We start from the raw sequence: 18,371 nt of genomic DNA, 5'->3' as shown, positions 1-18,371 counted from the left end.
TACTTGAAGTCTTTTTTTTCCATTAATCCTGTATCAGCTGGTGTCTCACTGGAACGTAAAGCCATCTATAGGCTAACAGGTCCGTCTTCTCTTTCAGAGAAAAAGCAAAGCTCTTTCTCACAGCTTTCAAATGGCTTGCCGTAGTGCGGCGATGTATGTGCGAGAGCGAGTGAGCACGATGGAGACACCCTGTGTGGAGCATAGCTGCTGCTCACTTGGATTAAGTTCTGTCTCATACAGAATTTGTATGTGTGGGCCCTGGTGTGATGTCAGATGCTCCTCGCCAGCTCATCTGACAATCATCTCAGTGTCTGCCTTTTCTCTCTTGTCTTGATGTGTAGCGTATGTCTGGTTTTCTTTTACAGATACTTTTATTCAAGTTTTCAGAATCAAAGAGAGGAAAAGGTCTGATTTTTGACAGTAATGTGACATGCCATCTTATGCACCACCTCTGTTTTATCGCAGTTTCTTTCTTTACTCTGGTTATCATATGTTGATCTGACAAAAAAAAAAAGATTTGCTGCTTGGGTACTGAAGTTATTTCCTTAGTATATCTCACATTATCAGCCTAAACAATGACCTAAGAATCTTGAAAAGGAAGGCCCCCTAACTCAAGGAATGAAACATTATTTTGTTATAACTTGGCAAATACCCAATTTTAAATTGTCCTTAGATACTTTATTAGCAGCCTGTTGCAAAAACACATTTATTCCCATGTCTTTAGTTGAATCCAGCATAAAATGGTGTGCTTGCATCGATGAGTTAAAAGGGCTGTGAGCTGAAAAGAAATATCCGATTATATCTCAGCCTCGTGTGCAATGTGTCATTTAAAAAAAAAAAAAAAACAGAAGAAGCTGAACAAGTGGAGGTCAAGACCCTTAAAAATAGAAGAGAAAAAAAATCCTGCAAAGATGTGACACAGGACCTGAGAAATGTACCTGGTCCATCTACTGTTCACTGAATCCTTGTCTGAAATGGTGTTAAGGATGAGAAATGGGGAGAAAAGGCTGAGACGTGCCAAATTACACAAGAACTGAACTGAAACTGTGGTAGCAGCTCTTATGGAGTGATAAATCCATTTGACATTTTTGGTTCAAATTATCAGTATGAATAGAGGAGGCCAGGAAAGGGTTAAAACGGCAACTATTTCCCATTTTACTAGCAAAAACTTGAATAAAACAAAACAATGGGTGGCTCAGGACTTTTGCACAGTACTGCATTTTAAAAAATATTGGTGATTTAAAAAAAAAAAAAAATGTGGGGAGGGGAAAAAAAAAAAAAAAAAGCAGAACTAGCATGATCATCTCTGGATGCCAGCATAGAAGCCCCACCCATCTGTTATTCAAACCTTGTGTTTACAAAGGGCAGCCAATCAGAAGAAAGCTGCCTTAAACAGAGAGAGAGAGGGTTTGTTTCAGACAGGATGAACTGAAGGGCTGCATCAAGTATAAGAAAAATGAGGATTATTTTGTATTGTAACTCACGAAAAGCTATTCTACCAGAGCAGCATATTTGTTTCCTTTTAAACAATCAAACTGTGTCTACTACAGTGCTTCAGTAAATGTATTGGATTTCTGTACAGGTGTGCACACACAAGCTGGTTAATTATCCCAAACACCAGAACGAGAGGAAATGAGTTGTCACTGACGGTGCTGGTAGTGCCAGATGGTTTGAGTTTCTCTGAAACTACCAATCTCCCAGGATTTGCTGGCATGGGTTTTACTTCTTTTTTTTGTTAAATGCTGTCCCTTGATGACCAATTGGAGCTGACAGAAAGTAGACGCTAACTTTGGTGAGCAGAAAAGCATCTCAGAATGAAAAATGTGTTCAGCGGCAGAAGGCCGTGCTGGGCTCCCCTCCTGTCGGCCGCAAAGACAAATGTGAGGCTGCAGTGGGCACAGGCTCACCAAAAGTGGCCAGCTGAAGACTGGGGAAATGTAGTCTGGTCCGATGTAGCTCAACTTCTGCTGAGGAACACAGATGGTGAGGCCAGAATTTTGCACTGGCTGTATGAATCCACAGACCCAACCTGCCTCATGTCAAAAGTTTAAACTAGCTGTGGTGTGGGGATAGTTTTCTTGGCACGGATTAAGCCTCTTAATATGAATCGAACTGACTATTCTACCGTCTGCACCCCTTTTATGGCTAAAATGTTTCTAATGGCTGCTTGAAGCGTGGTAACCAAAGCATTAGACATCTCAGAGAAATGATGTGGTAGAGTGAAGCAATATCTCCTCTTAATCCATGCCACCAAGAAGTGAAGCAGCTCGAATTGCAATGGAAGGCACGGTGTGTTCCTAATAAGGTGCTCAGTTACTGTGCATATAAGATTTTATATACAGATCCTATTTTGCTCTTGAGATGAATACAGTTTTTCCATTATATTTTTTTATAATTGAAGTTGCAGTTCAGTAGTTTTTAGGGCTCTGCTTTTAGGAGTGTTTGTCTGCAGCCATATCTATGTGATGGCTTTTCCCACTGGCAGGCAAAAGCAATTTAAAATTTATCGAAACTTATTTCTCTAGCAGTCTTTGTCATTGTGAATAAAATCAAGCCAAAAATCTGGGGAAAAATCTTCCATCCTTTTGTATTCCAGCAGACTTTTGCTTCTTGTTTCCGAAAACCAATATCATTTGGCATTATTAGCCTGTCTGTTTTTATATATTTTATACCAAATGAAGATTTCCATCAGAATTATATTCCTTTCCAGTCTCAATGATGTAATCCCTGATCTTGAGACATCAGAGGAAGTCTTTCTCTTCCAAGAATGTAAGTGCAGTGAAAGTGTTTAAAAACCGCAAGCCATTATCATCCGCTATAGTGCAGTAAGCTGTTATGACTTGATGTGCCTTTTCCCTCTGATTGTGTAGCAAGAGTTGGGGTTCACATTATGCTTGTGAGGCTGCACTCCCACAGCTTGTAGCCTCCAGATTTTTTTTTCCTCTGCTTTTAAAGAAAATGTGGCTATTTCAGCCCAGAGCAGCAGGACAACCAGGTCCTCACCAGACATCAACGAGCTGAGTGATCAAGGCCACCTGACCTCAGTCTGTTCAGTTTTTGTGGTTTGTCACTGCCGAAGAGAAAAGCAGAATCAGATTGAAGTGAATATATCTGATATCCAGACCATCGCCGAAGATAACCGGATACCAAGTGTAAGCTAATGTCTGATTGCAACTAGTGATTAAAGTAGACTTAATTGGCTCATTTCCAGCTTCAAATTTTTAATTTTTGGACCCAGCAGCTTTGCATAATTTACAGCATTAAATGTGTTTTAGTGAAGGTCCTCAGTTCATGCTCTGCTCTTTTCCTTTTAACGCCACCTTCACTTTAAGCCAAATTTCTTCTGGCAGGCAGCTCCTCACAAACAGGTTTTAACAGTTCTCGCTGACCTCATCAAGAGCCAAGGACTTAAAAAAAATATTCTGAAACAGCATTTATAACCATTGAAAGTTTGATGTTTTAGCTCCCATGCACTTGTACATGAGCTCTTTTTGTTTTTCTTTATACTTCTCCCATGTTTGATATGAGCACCCAGTATTGTAACAGTATATATATATACATACATACATACATACACAGGGCTTGACAAATTTATTAGACCAGCACTCAATGTAGGGTTGTGTAGTGGTCTAATATTGTGTAAATACATCATCATCATCATGTTCACAGGAGCATTAATTTAGTAGTAAATTTTAAAAAAAAAAAGATGTTTCTTTGAGGTTTAAGTTACCAGAATGTGTGGAGTTTGCATGTTGTCCCCGTGTTTGCGTGGATTCTCTCCGGGTACTCCGGCTTCCTCCCACTGTCCAAAGACATGCACTTAGTGGGGATAGGTTAATTGGTTAATCCAAATTGCCCATAGGTGTGACTGTGCGAGTGAGTGCGAATGGTTGTCTGTCTCTGTGTGTTGGCCCTGCGACAGACTGGCAACCTGTCCAGGGTGTACCCCGCCTCTCGCCCTATGACAGCTGGGATAGGCTCCAGCGCCCCCCGCGACCCTGAAAAGGATAAGCGGACGCGAATGGATGGATGGATGGATGGATGAGGTTTAAGTTACCAGAATGCACAAACTCTTTAATCAGAATGCAGAATGTCAGGTATAGTTATTGTTGTTTTTCATGAGTTTTAAAATTCACTGTTTGGCAAAAAAGTAGAAATAAAATAGTGAAGCATGTTATTATTTTAGTGATTAAGATGCGAAATTACAGTTATTTACTTGCAATCCTGGACAGAAAAAATTGTTATAGTGGTTGAATGTTATGCTTGATTAATTTCTGGCTTTTTGTGGAAGTCAAGTGCGCTGGCTCTAATTTGTGTATAAAAATGTGAATTCAATTTAAAAATCCCTCCCTCCTGTTCAAAAAGGAACTCGCTAAAAAGGAAAGAATCCCTAAGACACAAAATGTTCTCACAGTGTGATCAAGTATGCCTTGTAGTCATCCACCGACACGGGTAATTACAAAATGTGCCGAAGAAGAGGCAAAAAATAAAAGCTGATCGTAACAGATGTGAGGAATCTCAAAATTTTAGGTACTAGAAACAGAAAGAAGGCCGCTGGGGATTGTCATGCAGAGATAACATGCTTCTAGATCTGTCTGAGAAGTTATCCAGAATGAAAACAAGGAGACGATCGAACGAGCAAGACTTAAAGGAAAAAAAGCTGCTCAAAAGCCCTTATTGAGGACTGCAGAAATCCTGGGAGTGCAAACACTGAACTGGAAAAAGTTCAAATGAGTCCAAGATTGAACTCTTCACTCAGCATTGTTGCGCTTATGTCAGCAGAACAGCTGGAGACCGATTTGATGCTACATCCATTACACCCACAATGCAACAAAGTGGAGATCCCATTATGGCATGGAGTTCCATTTGTGGAGATGGTGTGGGCAAGTGAAAATCAACAGTATGATGAACAGGAAGGTGTACCAGAACAATCAGGACTGACACTGACTGGTTATGTGCTCATATAACAAGTAAGTAAAATGTATTTATATAGCATTTTTCATAGATAAAAATCACCAAGTGCTTCACAATAAATGATAAAACAATGAAAAAAAAATAATTAAAAGCTCATTTGTATAGAAATGTCTTCAGCTGCTTTTTTAAAAGAGTCGGTGTAGTCTACACAACGTAAACACGACGGAAGAGAAATCCACAGCCTTGGTGCCAGTGCCTGAAAAGCCTGATCCCCACGTGTTTTGAACATAGTACATGGGACCAACAGTAACTTCTGACCTGAAGACCTAAGTGCTCGGGAAGAAGCCTGAGGTTTCAACAGGTCAGAGATATACTGGGGAGCTTTACCATGTAGAGCTCTAAAAGTTAAAACTAAAATGTTAAAATGAAACCAATGAAGAGAAGCCAAAACTGGAGTAATAAGTGACGTCTTGTTAGTGCCAGTTAAAAGTCTTGCCCCAGCATCCTGTACAGTAGGAAGGCGATCCAAAGCTGATTTGTTGAAACGAGTAAAAAGACCATTACAATAATCCAAACCAGGAGAAATAAAAGCATGAATAATCATCTCAAGTTCTGCCTTTGACACCAGTAGTCTGAGTTTAGAAATGTTTCTTAGATGATAAAACCAGTTGGCAACGATGCCGAACATCCTTCAGAGCTGTGCAGAGACTCTGACCAAGAAAGAGGATTCTGGAGTACTAATGGAGTGGCCAAGTCAAAGTCCAGACTTGAATCCTATTGAACAAATTTGGCATTTAGTGGGTTTAAAGATAGATCGCACAAAAGTTTCATCCAAAGCTATTTCAAGAATTTTAACAAACAACATTTAACATTGAAAAGCAAGAATTTAAAGTCTCACAAATAACAATAAGAATATAACTTTATTCTCCTGGGTGAGATGTTCAGGGCATGCCCCACCGGCACCAAGGGCACGCCCTATAGTTATAATTTTTAGTTTTAAAGTAGTTTTTGGCAGATTTCTAAAATATTTCTGTTAACAGGTGGTCAGATAAATTTGTTAAGCACCCTGCATGTTAGAAAAAAAGGAAAAGGATGATTTATCCCCCATTTAATTATACTACGCAATCTTCTGGATGGCTGGCTTCAGACTGGGTGATGTTTAACAGGAAGGCTCTCCAAAAACAGCGCTGCCTATTTTTTTGGCTTCCATTTAAAGCAATTAGAGACCTGAAGTGGGTGTATGAGTAAGACTCTCAATAAAAACAAATGAGAAAAAAAGTTTTTCACTGGTTATAAATGCCAAATTTAAACAGCGAAATTAGATGAGGTCATTAGGATACATCCTTGGGGTACCAAAAAGTATCTCAAACTAAATTTCATGGAAATGCATCGAATAGCTGTTGAGATCAAATCTAAACCAAAACAGTGGACTAACCATTAAGTCAGCAGAGAGCCTAACATGGTTAACAAATCTAATAAAAAATAAATCTCCTGCTCAGGCATCCTCTTTCCGGCCACTTTCTTTTAGTCACTATCATCCCCTTGTTCCTCTAAAAGCATATTCATCATGTGGAGCTCTTTTTAAGAGAGTCATCTCACGTCTTGTTTTGATTTGTACCTGCTTTTTATCAAGGAATCCTTCAGCATCCCCTCTTGCATCATGATAGCCCATTTGAACTCTCCTCAGTAACAACAGACCCTTTGTTGTCGCCCTTGGAGCAGATAGAAGAGACACAAGAGCTCTGCAATAACATATGTGCGACACACCGCTCTAACTGTTAATGAAGAGCACGCCGGAGTGTGAATAGAAGAAATTGGGGGAAAACGAGAAACAAAACGCAGGAAGAAAGTGGGACGTGAGGAGCAAGAGACTGAGTGTAAGAAGAAGGGTGTTAAATGACGCGTGGGTGTGACTCATCGGGAGAAAATTGAAATCTGAATCCCTCTTTGAAGGAGCTGTTTACATGTGGAACTTGACTATCATGTCATGCTATCTTTTTATTTTATCAGGAGTTAAGTAGGCATAAAATTCTCTGTGATTATTAAGCCTTTTTTTTCTTCTGACGGGGTATATTTCAAAACATCAATCCGCCAGCCTACTTTAAACCAAGCCATCAATCACAGCAGAGCATCCCTGCGGCTGATCCAGTCTAGAACTGATCCATTATTACCTCTCAAGAGCTGCATAGCCAGGATGGATAAAATCTATTTTCTTTTAAATAAAGGTAAATAATTTCTACTGCATGAGAAAGAAAACACTAGCCTTTCTATTATTTAATTGCATTACTTGTCTTACTACCCTGTTTGTAAATTCCCGGCACATCAGGCAGTAACACTCAGCTGGTACACTTTGCCAGTACTGAGTTTGTACCCCCTTTGCCTTCAGATCTACCTTAACTCTTTGTGGCACTGATTCAACAAGGTGCTGAAAACATTCCTTGGAGGTTTTGGTCCATATTGGGATGATACTATCAAACAGACCAGGCAATATTTTTAGTCTTCTGTTGTCTAATTTTAGTGAGCCAGCGTGAATTGTTGCGTCAGTTTCCTGTTCTTAGCTAACAGAAGTGGCACCTGCCGTGGTCTCCTGCTTCTAGTTTCAATGTGTTATGCATTCAGAGATGCTTTTCTGTGTACCTTGTTTGCAACAAGTGGTTGTTATTTGAGTTACTGTGGCCTTCCTGTCAGGTTGAAGTAGTCTGGGCATTCTCCTCTGATCTCTCAATATGGCATTTTTACCCAGATACCTGTCACTCGCTGGATATTTGCTCTTTTTGGAATATTTGTGTAAAATCGTGAGATGGTTGTGTGGGAAAATCCCAGTAAACAGCCACTAACATGGCAGTAACAACCATGCCACATTCAAACGCTTAAATCATGTCTTGTCTAGATGCCTAAATGCAGTGAGTTTCTGCCATGCGACTAGTTTATTAAATATTTATAATAATGAGAAGTTAATACACATTCATAAATTTGGTATAATTTATGAATCCAATATTCACTCGGCTGTGAATACTGGTGTTTGAGTGGTATCCACCATCTCCTGAGAAAAATCTCCCTTTCATTAATAAGATGTTTGACTTTCTTGCTGAAGCAGGTGAAAAAGAGACAAATTGAGGGGCACTTTAAGAGCAATCTCCTCTTTAAAGGCCAGTGGCTTACTTCACAATTTTAAACACGGTGATCCAGATCAGCACCCAAATTTAATGTATTCTTCCTTAGCCTGTGCAAGAGTCATCTCAGCTCCTAGCTTGGCAGAGAGTTATGAGACACAGCCTTACATTTAATGTGCAGGCTGTCAAACCAAGATGATCTAAAAAAAAAAAAATGTTCAAAGGCTGCACAGAACGGCATGTAGAGATGTGTTTTAATTCGGTGTGCTGTCAGCAGCATGAGGAATCTTAAAAATACTACCCTTAAAAATACTCATTCTGGCAGGCTGGATTTGGGGTAACACCAGAGAGAGAGAGCAGAGGACCCGGCTGGTTTCAGTCTGCTACTCTCTTTCAACAAAGCAGAAACATAACAGTTCTGCAAATACATGCATACCACAGCCGCCCTGGAGAAAAAGGCTGAGGAGAGAGGACGGGCAGAGAGGACAAATTACCTCTCCTCACAATGCCCCGCTACAATAGAGCTGCCTGAGAACAAATAATGAATAAATAAAGTTCTCTGAGATTGAATGTGGGGAACAATTTGTGAAGCAGCAGCTTTTGTGTGTGTGCGTGAATGAAGGGCCTTGTGCTTGTCTCACAGATTGAAAAGGCCACAGGTGACTGAGCACACGAACAAAGCAACTTCAACCAGATTTCAGTCCTCAGAGTAAATAGACTACACCTGCAAAAAAACCCTCAAAGGACTCAAAAACATATCTAATCTTAGCTTTTTTTAAAGACTTAGCGTTTTAATACAATGCAAAAGGTCAGCGTGATACCTGTTTGATCATACCTTATGCTCTTCCAAAGCCCTCCTCTCCAACTCCCCTGCTCTCCACATGTAATGACGCATCAGAAGTGAAGTGTAAAATTGAAAAAAACAGAAAAGAAAAGAAAAGCATGGAGCACAAAGGGTAATAGAGTTAACAGCATGAGGTCAGATTGAGGTTTATCAAAGACAGGAAGGGAAAGATTGATGCTGTAAGCATATGTAGACTTTCAAAGACTTTCCTCTGCTCCATCTTTCATCTGTTTCCTTCAGGCTGTTTTTTCCCTGGCAACACGGAAGGAGTTCAAGCACAGGGCGATTGGGCAGCTTTGCTTCTGATTTTTTTACTGAAACTTTCCAGCACAAAATGCTCAAACAGCAAAGATAACCGACAATTTCTTCCTCTTTTTTTATTTTAAATCTTAGTCATAATTACTTGTGTATACCAATCGTTCGGACGATCTGCAAGGAACATCACTCATTTAACTTTCAATTTCACATTCCGGTCTGGAAAATGTACATTTCATTGCGGTGACTGGGTGCAAGGGAGGACTAAGAGATGTGGTGCGGCGTGAAAGGAGGGAAATTAATGTCCTCGAAATGAAAGTGAATCAATATGGTTGCCCAAGGATGTGAAAAAGGTGGAATGGGAGCTGGGGAGGCGGAGAGGGTGTTGAAATAGAGTTGGAGCGAGATTAATGGTCGTTTAAAAAGGAACAGTATTCATCAGCAGTTGGCTTCAGGTGCAGAATAGCGTCTGTGTGTGTGTGAGAGAGAGAATGGAAGCCAACTCTGCAGCAGGTTTACATTTTCTCTTTAATTTTCTAACTTCCTCTCATGACACTCTCAACAAATGGCCATCCAACCATAATACTGATTACTTTGCATTTCACTGCAAATGAGCCTCAGTCTGTTGCTTTCATTAAAACTCCCCTCACCTTCACATAAACACACGCACACAGGTGGCGAACCAACAGCACCACCTGCAGGTTTTTCAGAAACACACATACTGACGTCAAGGAGCTTTAATTGCCCAATTTCACAAGTAAATACACATTGTTAACGAAGAAAATATTTTATTACGTTTAAAAATGTTCCGTTTCAGCCATCACATGTACAAAATAATACCTCTGAGCTTTTACAAAACTGCCTCACAACCCTACAGGCTGCAAAGGGGGTGAATGCTCCCAAATAAATAATAAAAAGTGAGAGAAATTCAGCAGAATCAGGAGTCACGCCATCGTGGATACATTCGCACAAGCACAGGCATAATACACGTGTGTCTGACTATCACTTGCACTTGTATGTGAGCTGTTTGCGGTGATAATGGATCCACGCTGGAGCTGCAACCAGCCCGGTCAGGTAGCCGAACAAAGAGCCCAAACTGCAGGAAACAGGCCAGACCTACAGAAAAAGAAGTAGTAGAGAAGTGAGCATGATTGTTGACTAAAAGCTTGACACTGGTCCGATACATCAAAGAGAAGCCGAACTATTAGTCTGTCAATTTGAGTTACACCCCAATTACCTCTGCATTTTCCCTCAGTCATTTTACACAGAATTCCCTGTGCAATTATAACTTTAATGTGTTCCATTTTCCATTAAACAAAACAAAACAATCTAATTCATTATTCATTGGCTGATTACTCTGTCCAGTGCTTAGAAAAATCATCGTGGAGAATTTGGAAGTTAAGAACTTAAATCAGCGACAAAAAAAATGTGTAATTTACACCAGTTTTTTTTTCACTCTGACAGCTACCACACCAGCTTCATGCAGGTTAGTGCCCAGTATCATCCTCTGGCACACTTGTGTTATATCACCATAGCAACCTATCACTTCATTCATGCTTTTGAAAGACAATCTTCACTTCTGTCGCTACAGAGCATCAGCCTGATGTTGCTGCTATTAATGCATGTGTATTCCAATTTTTTCCTGTTGTTTTCTCTTCCTTGTTTCCCTTCTACAACACTTTTGCTACTCACCAGCTAACAAAGCAGAAAAGTACCCATTTAAGGTCATTTTAAAGGTACTTTTAATGGAATAATGAAATCACAAGGACATCCACCTCCTCCATTCATCAAAATGAAACCAGTAATATGGTTTCGCGGGTAATATGGTTTAAATGGTCGTGTTAGTTCCCTGGTCTTAAGAGCAAAAACTGCACTGTGGATAGAGAATATTTCCACATACAGTAGATTAGAGGTTTAGTCAGACTCTCTCTTCCAAAGCAAGCAATATTCATGTTATTTGCAAAAAAAAAAAAAAAATTGACATTTGATTCTCCGTGCTGTAGTGGTTAACAAATTAAACCAGGGATGGAAAAGATCCCTGGTTTCAGACCAGAAGACACAAACCCAACCTCAGGGTCACAAGCTCAGATAAATGTGTAGGTTGTGACAGGAAGGGCATCTGGCACAAATTCTGTGCCAAATTAAACACGTAGATCCATCTGCTGAGTCGACACTTGGGGAAAGAAAAAGTACTGAATGTACCTTCATTGCCAACTAATTTGCTTACGAAGTGCCACAGCCAGACTACTGACTGAGCCACTTCTTGTGTTATTTTGATCTAAATGATATGAATTTGTGTAGAGGAAATATCAGGAACCCTTTTATTAAACTGTAGCATGTAATTTAATGAAAAACAAGCCTAAACATAAAAAAAGTCACATGCTACAGGTCATATTTAATTGATATGGGTGCTGACTGAGGCTCCCAAGCAATGATGTCTGATTATGGCAAAATGCCTTGACTCCTTTCTCTTAGTGCCTCTTCTTTGTTTCCTACACTGATATCTCTGGTTGGAGAGACAAGAACATACAAACTGACAAAGGACCAGTGAGATATAAAATACTCTTCGGAGTAAAGGTAACAATTAAAGTCTCTCTTTTGGTATCTTTCATAAAAGTTATAAAAGCACACAAACGTGCATTTGCTATAAAATCGAAGCAGTGTTCAAGAACTACACGTCCATCAGAAGGCAATGTCAGCACAACTTTTAATTGCTGAAAAATTTTTGAACCAGGTTTAAATGTGGACTATAAGCCGACCGATTACTCAAAGTCAAAATGTTTGCTGGGTTAGGTCACAGACTGTATAAGACCTAATGTGAGGATACAAATCCATGAGTATATGCTTTGTCCATTCATAGAATTACCTGCCAGGGCCTATCCCAGTCCAGAGGTATGGGGAATGCTCCAACCCAGGCTCCAACAAGTGTGCAGGCCACAGTGATCTGCAGGCAGGTGTCCCACACAGACATAGCTCTGGAGCCGGAGACAAAGAAAAAGCAAGAACAGTTACTATCTTCGACACAGAGACATGTGAAAAGCCAGGAGGAAAGAAAGAGAAGGAAAATGATTTCAGCCTTACCCATGACGACTGAAGACTCGTATCCAGGCCTGGACGTTGGGGCCGAGGACACAAAGACACCTCAGCGTGGTTAACGAAGTCAGCAACACAGCAAGGGAGAATGTTTCTAAGGCAGATCTGTAAGAAATGATAGGTTCAAGGTATCAACGACAACTGCAATAAGAGAGTTATTGACAGTTTTGTAGAAAAAGAATTTTTAAAACGCACATAAAAAGCAAGCAGAGACAAAGTAAAACACTTGACTTTGTATAAGTGACAGAATCCAGATTTCTGTAGTTGCCAGCTGTTTTCATTCATTTATGTGTGATCCTTCCATGGATCCTCAGTTTATTGTGTATTACTGTCGTGATCTCTACTCTCTGCGTCTCTCTTTATCAACCTCTGTTTCACAAAACAATAACTCACTCGATCAGTGGAGCTCCGTATAAAACGACAACAGTGTGGAAGAACAGGCACGACAGGAAGAAGTACAGGCAGGAGCGAAGCAACCTCGACAGCTGCAGAAAAAAAAAAAACAGCGAGAAAACAGTCAAACTTTTAAGATCCAGATATAAAAAGATCAATTCCTGGGGAAAAAAAAAATATTGGTTTGATGAACATGCAAGAGTCAAGTATTCACATTAATTTATATACAAATAAGTCAAGATGTTTTTCTTTTTTTTGGAAAGGCAACTTCAATTTTACTTGCCATACCCTGTCCTGATTACTGCCAGACCTGTTGAATTAAAACATCACTTGAACAGAGCCTGTTGACAAAGTGAAATAGTCTAAGAGGAACACATTACACCACAATCCACAAACAAAGACTGGGCAATAATAGCATCCATGGAAGAGATCCGAGGACAAAACCACTGCTGGTCTCATATTTGCCAAACAGCATCTTATTCATCCCCTAAGAATTTTGGGGAAATATTCTGTGGGCTAGCAAGAAAAAATTTGAATGAGGCAATTAGTGTTTCACACAGTGCCAGGTCGGTTTGGAAAGCTTTTCCCCCTTAACAAATGAAACCCTCATTTAAAAACTGCATTTATTGTACTTTTAAAAAAAAATAATAAAACAGCCCATGTGGCACTGCGGGCATTAATCCATCGTTATTAAAGCGTTATCAGCACCTTGTATCCCAGCGTGTGCTTCTTGGCGGGCGGTGTGATCCCGAGCAGCCAGAACACGGCCACGCTGACCGCGGTGACCGCAGCGGACACCGAGTAGAGCCACAGCAGGTGTGTGCCGTACACCGAGAAGCCCGGTAGGAGCACAGCAGGTAGCACCGTCGCCATGAACACCGAAGCGGCGATGATAGCGTGAGTGGACGCCATGGCTCTGATTTCATGGTCCCACATTGTGAAGGCTGTACCGAACTACAGCAGGACACCGACAAATTGAACACAAAACACTTTAAACCTCAACGTAACGCTGGAATTGTAGCACAGATAACATCCATAGATGAATCGCTTGACCTTGTTTCCGTAAACATGGAACCAAGCTCACTTCCGCTTTCACTTCAAAATAAAAGTGCAATACTTCTTCCTTGTAGATGAGGCAAGACAAAGTTCAATAAATGTAAATTATAGTTTTAACAACTTTAAATATATTACAGACAGTCATGCATTTAGTATACATTTATTGCTGCCACAGTGAAACTAGAAGCTTTCATCCAATACCATGGCACTACATATAACAGTAAATCAACACAGGACTAATTAAAGTACAAGTGTGCAAAAATGGCAAAAAACAGTGCAACACCAGATAGAGCAGAACCATACAGAAACGAGATGGTGCAATAATGACATTGTGTTGTGCAAAAAGACTTTAGCATTGTGCAATAAGTACTTGAGGTAATGGAATGTATAAAGGTGTGTGTGTGCCAGTCTAGTCTCTGAGTTTTCAGGAGTCTGACAGCTTGGAGGAAGAAACTGTTTCGCAGTCTGGCAGTGAGGGCGTGAATGCTCCGGTGTCTCTTGCCAGAAAGTAGGTTGGTGAAGAGTGTGTGTGAGAGGTGTGAGAGGTGTGTGGGGTCCTCCACAATGCTGGTAGGTTTGTGGATGCAGTAGGTTCAATAAGTGTCTGTGATGGAGGAAAGAGAGGCTCCAATGATCTTTTCTCACTTTGTGCTGTATGGTCTTGCGATCTAACACGGTGCTGTTTCCATACCAGACAGTGATGCAGCTGCTCAGGATGCTCTCGACACTCCCTCTGTAGTAGGTGGTGAGAATGGCTGGTGGGAGATGGGCTTTTCTCATCTTTCACATGTGAGACCTGGGCCAATGCAATCGGTCCAGTGTAATTCAATTCAAAGTGACAAAGTAGTCATTGAGACTTTTGTGTTTTTATATTTGTGTAGAACATTTTCTAATCCATTTTCAGATCTCTCAGCTGCTCCCTTTATGGGTCTGTGGATCATCTGCCTCCATCTCATCCTACCACTACCCTGCTCATCTGTCACACCAACCCTCTCCATATCCTCCTTTACTACATCCATAAATCACCGTTCATTTTATTATTATTGTGGATTTTGTTTTAAGCCCCTTTTACCTCAGATTTATTTTGGTTGAAAACAAATTGTATGTTTGTGGTATACTTGTTTGAACACAATCCTTTATTTAATCAGTTTCCCCATTTAATCAGAACATGTGAACACTGTCACATGTAGCTAGATGTGAACCATTATTTATCAGTGAGGGCCATTCTTTTTCTACTTTCACTGCTATAACGTTATTCTGACAGCAAATAGAAAAACGAGATTTTTCAGTGTTCTTTAAACTGTCTCTGCTTGACTGCTACAGTCGCCTACTGTTTGTAAGCTTTAAAAGTTTTTTTTTTATTATTATTTATTGGATTTAATTATTTCACACGTATTTCACGTTATATTTCACACGTTATATTCACACGTGTGAAATAATGCAGCAGCAAACTTTTAATTTTTAAAGAAAACTTAGACGTTTTCGTCCACTTTACAGATGAACAAGGGAAACTGCAACCAATTACAAAACGGTTTACTTGGACCCTCGCCGAAGGGCAGTACAACTAACCAATGGCATCTGAGATTTGAAATCTAGGCTTTGACCAATCAATCGCTTGCGAGCTGCAAGGAAACGGAAGTAACGACCGGAAGTTTACATTAACAGAGAAAGCTAAACGCAGCTAACGCTTCAGCTTCTATTTTACCAAACAAAAAAGGACAATGGTTTGTGAAAAGTGTAGGTATCTCGCCATTCTTCTATCATTAAATTTATTTTAGATCTTCAATTCTAATGTCTTTTTTCCCGTTAAGAGTAGCTCGATGATCCTTAGAAAGCTGGCTAACGCTATGTGATGCTAACTGTTGTTATTACTGTCCTCACTGTTGTTTTGGTTGAGGAAAACATACCTTCACCTTCTAGGCTTATTTCCTTTAAATCCACTGCGCTGTTTTTGTTACATATGCTGGGTTGCTTTTTATCTCCAGGTGAGAAGAAGCTCGGTAAGGTCATCACTCCTGACACCTGGAAGGATGGAGCCCGGAATACAACAGGTGAACAGAGTAAAATCTGGATTTGTTTCAGTTCAATGGCATAATGTCACCAGTGTGCAAGGGCTGCTGGAAGTTTTGGAAGATTAAATAGAAAGATCACAATTAAAAACAACAGAAAATATATAGATAATACAACGGGGAGGGGGAAATTAAGCTTTTAAACCAAAATCTGAAATAGCGTTCAGTTAGTGTGTGATTTCTCTTGGTTTTTTGTACATTCTTAGGAGCATTGACTTAAAATATTAAAAATAAACCATTATATACTAAGTGACTCAAGGAAAGTAGTTTAAATACGTTCATGAACATGAATTTGGGGCTTTTAATGATTTCTTTAACCTTGTTGCTTTTATAGGGTGGAATAATTGTACAGCACAAATCTTGAATGACTTAAAACAAACAAAAGAAAAACAACAATAAGGTTTGTGGCGTAATTCTGGCTGCTTATTTGATTCCATCCACTTTATGCAATCTACCAGTATCACTGGCAGCATGATGCTACCACCAGTCCTTTGCAGTATAAAAGTCACTTCACCGTGGAAATGAACAGTGGTGTTCGAAAAATTTCTAGTTCATGACCAATCTTGTGCCTTGGTGATTCCTCGTTTCCATCCTCATTCAAACCTTGGCAAAGTGCTAGCATATGTAAGTAGTTTGTATTTACATAGAGTTGTTTGAACTGACGATTTTGGAGTCCACAGTGGTTTAAAATTGCTCCAAGAAAAGTATCTAATTTGTGTAAATCTACAGTTCTGCTTCTTAGATCTTCACAGAGTTCCTTTGACTTTCCCATTGTTCTGAGTATTGATGACTCCAATGAGTGCTGTAAAACAAATTATTTTTGTGTTAGCAAAGCGAAACTACCAGTTGTAGTCAATCATGATCACTAAGGAGAAGTTAAGAGGTTTTGGCCTTGTCAGGTTAAAATACACCGTAGAACATTCAGCACCATTTATTGAAAAACTTCTGCGTGTATATTTTTGATCCTGTATGTATACTTTTGACCCAGTGTGGATTAGAGAAAATCCAAACCTGTGCACCCAATTGTTTTTTTTTGTTTTTGTTTTTTAAAGTCATTCAAGATGTGTTCTATACAATTATACCCTTGGAAAAGGAACAGTTGAAAGAAATAATTTGAAGTCCAAACTTAATATTACTATTACTCAGAATGTACATACATTTACTTTGGGGATGATCTGATATCCTCTTTTTTTTTCTTTTAAACCAGTGATATTAACTCAAGATTATAAACCTACAATCATCTCTGACTTGCATATCTACAGGGCTTTTATCTGCAGTTTATGGAGGACATGGAGTGTAACATAACATACCAGCAGACCAAATCACAAACATCCATACAAGATTGCCGAACAACCAAGGCATTTATTTACAATCAATTTACAATAATAAAGTAAACAGAAAAAAACCCACTTATTTTTATTGCTAAAAAAGAAAAGAAGCACTAAGTTACATGTCAAAGCCTACGCAAAGACAAAGCCTACACTCCCTGTCTGGCCACAAAAGCTTCTGCTAACATACAGGCGAATTTAACCAAACACAACAGAACAGAGCAGGTCCCACAGGTTTGCCACAGTTCAACTCCCAAGATCACTATAAGTAATCCTGAATCAACATGCATGTCTTAGCTCGGTAACTAAATGGAAAGGGGCACTTACTGCTGGAGCTAATTACATGGAATTTTGCAAACAAGCATAATCCCGTTCAGCTCTGGCGTGAGGTGTGAGAGAACTGCAACAAAGACAGGCAAGAGCAGCTTTCTTTCATGAAGTGGCCAAATGACCGGAGGGCATAGCAGACACATAGAGAACTCCACTGATGTATCATGAGATTAGAAAGTAAATTTCTTTTAAATGGTTGAATATGTTTTAAACATTTATACACATTATAATGTGACTTTGTGAACTTTAAAGGTTCTCATTTTGGTCCAATTTTTAGAATTTTACTTTTAAAGTTAACCTTTACTAAATTCTTACCACTAGATGACACTCTTTAACCATTAATTGTTTATGTAAGTGCTGCTGAAGTGAGAAACAAGGAAATACCAGGTTTGCCCTGAGATTAGTGTGGTACAATGGTTAGCAGTGTCACCGTACTACAAGAAGGTTCTGGGTTCAAACTTCTTCTGGGAGCTGATGTGTCTTCCACAGTATGATAACATGCTTGTTAGGTTGACTATAAATCAGTTGTAGATGTGGAATTGAGAGTGAAAAACTGTCTCTCTCTGGTGGCTGTGTCTGCTGTACCGTGTCTGCTATGCTATGACAGTTGGATAAGTGGTTAGGAAAACACTGATAGATGGCCTGAGATCTGCCAGTTATGACGGGCTAATCACACAGAGCAAATGTGTTGTTATTCTAAGGTGAACTGAGCCTAAGCACTGAGGACTCGATGAAGGCTATAACTATAAGGCTATAACCTTTTTTTTTTTGTAAATATTTTTATTGAAAAAAGAAAATAACACAGTATTTGCAGTTACGGAAATACAATTAACCGATACTTATCTGCGATAGGTTTGCTTAGCATAGGGGGTCTAGCCTTAGGACCCTTATGGCCCAGGCGGGAATCGAACTGGTGATCCTCTGCTCCAAAGGCGTGTAGTCTAACCACTATGCTGTCCAGCTGCGCGCTCGCTCT

At 39.7% G+C, this 18,371-nt stretch overlaps 2 protein-coding genes across 2 annotated transcripts in view; one reads left to right on the top strand and one right to left on the bottom strand.

Moving 5' to 3' along the window:
• Positions 1-9,897: 9,897 nt before the first annotated feature.
• On the bottom strand, positions 9,898-13,713 carry pigf (phosphatidylinositol glycan anchor biosynthesis, class F). Its single transcript, XM_005919471.2, has 5 exons — positions 13,321-13,713; positions 12,613-12,704; positions 12,208-12,324; positions 11,993-12,101; positions 9,898-10,242 (listed from the first exon to the last, which is right to left on the bottom strand). Exons 1-5 carry the CDS (start codon positions 13,546-13,548, stop codon positions 10,129-10,131), a joined length of 660 nt encoding a protein of 219 aa, XP_005919533.1. The 5' UTR covers positions 13,549-13,713; the 3' UTR covers positions 9,898-10,128.
• Positions 13,714-15,243: 1,530 nt separating this feature from the next.
• cript (cysteine-rich PDZ-binding protein) overlaps positions 15,244-18,371 on the top strand; it is a 10,871-nt gene continuing 7,743 nt past the window's right edge. Inside the window, exons 1-2 of the mRNA XM_005919470.3 lie at positions 15,244-15,405; positions 15,654-15,719. Of these exons, the coding sequence (XP_005919532.1) occupies positions 15,390-15,405; positions 15,654-15,719 (82 nt within the window). The 5' untranslated portion in view covers positions 15,244-15,389. The remainder of the gene's footprint in view (positions 15,406-15,653; positions 15,720-18,371) is intronic.

Source organism: Haplochromis burtoni, unplaced genomic scaffold (genome assembly GCF_018398535.1).
Source record: "Haplochromis burtoni strain Fernald_Lab_line unplaced genomic scaffold, NCSU_Asbu1 Contig_37, whole genome shotgun sequence".
Lineage (NCBI taxonomy): Eukaryota > Metazoa > Chordata > Actinopteri > Cichliformes > Cichlidae > Haplochromis > Haplochromis burtoni.
This window is presented reverse-complemented; position numbering and strand designations above follow the sequence as displayed.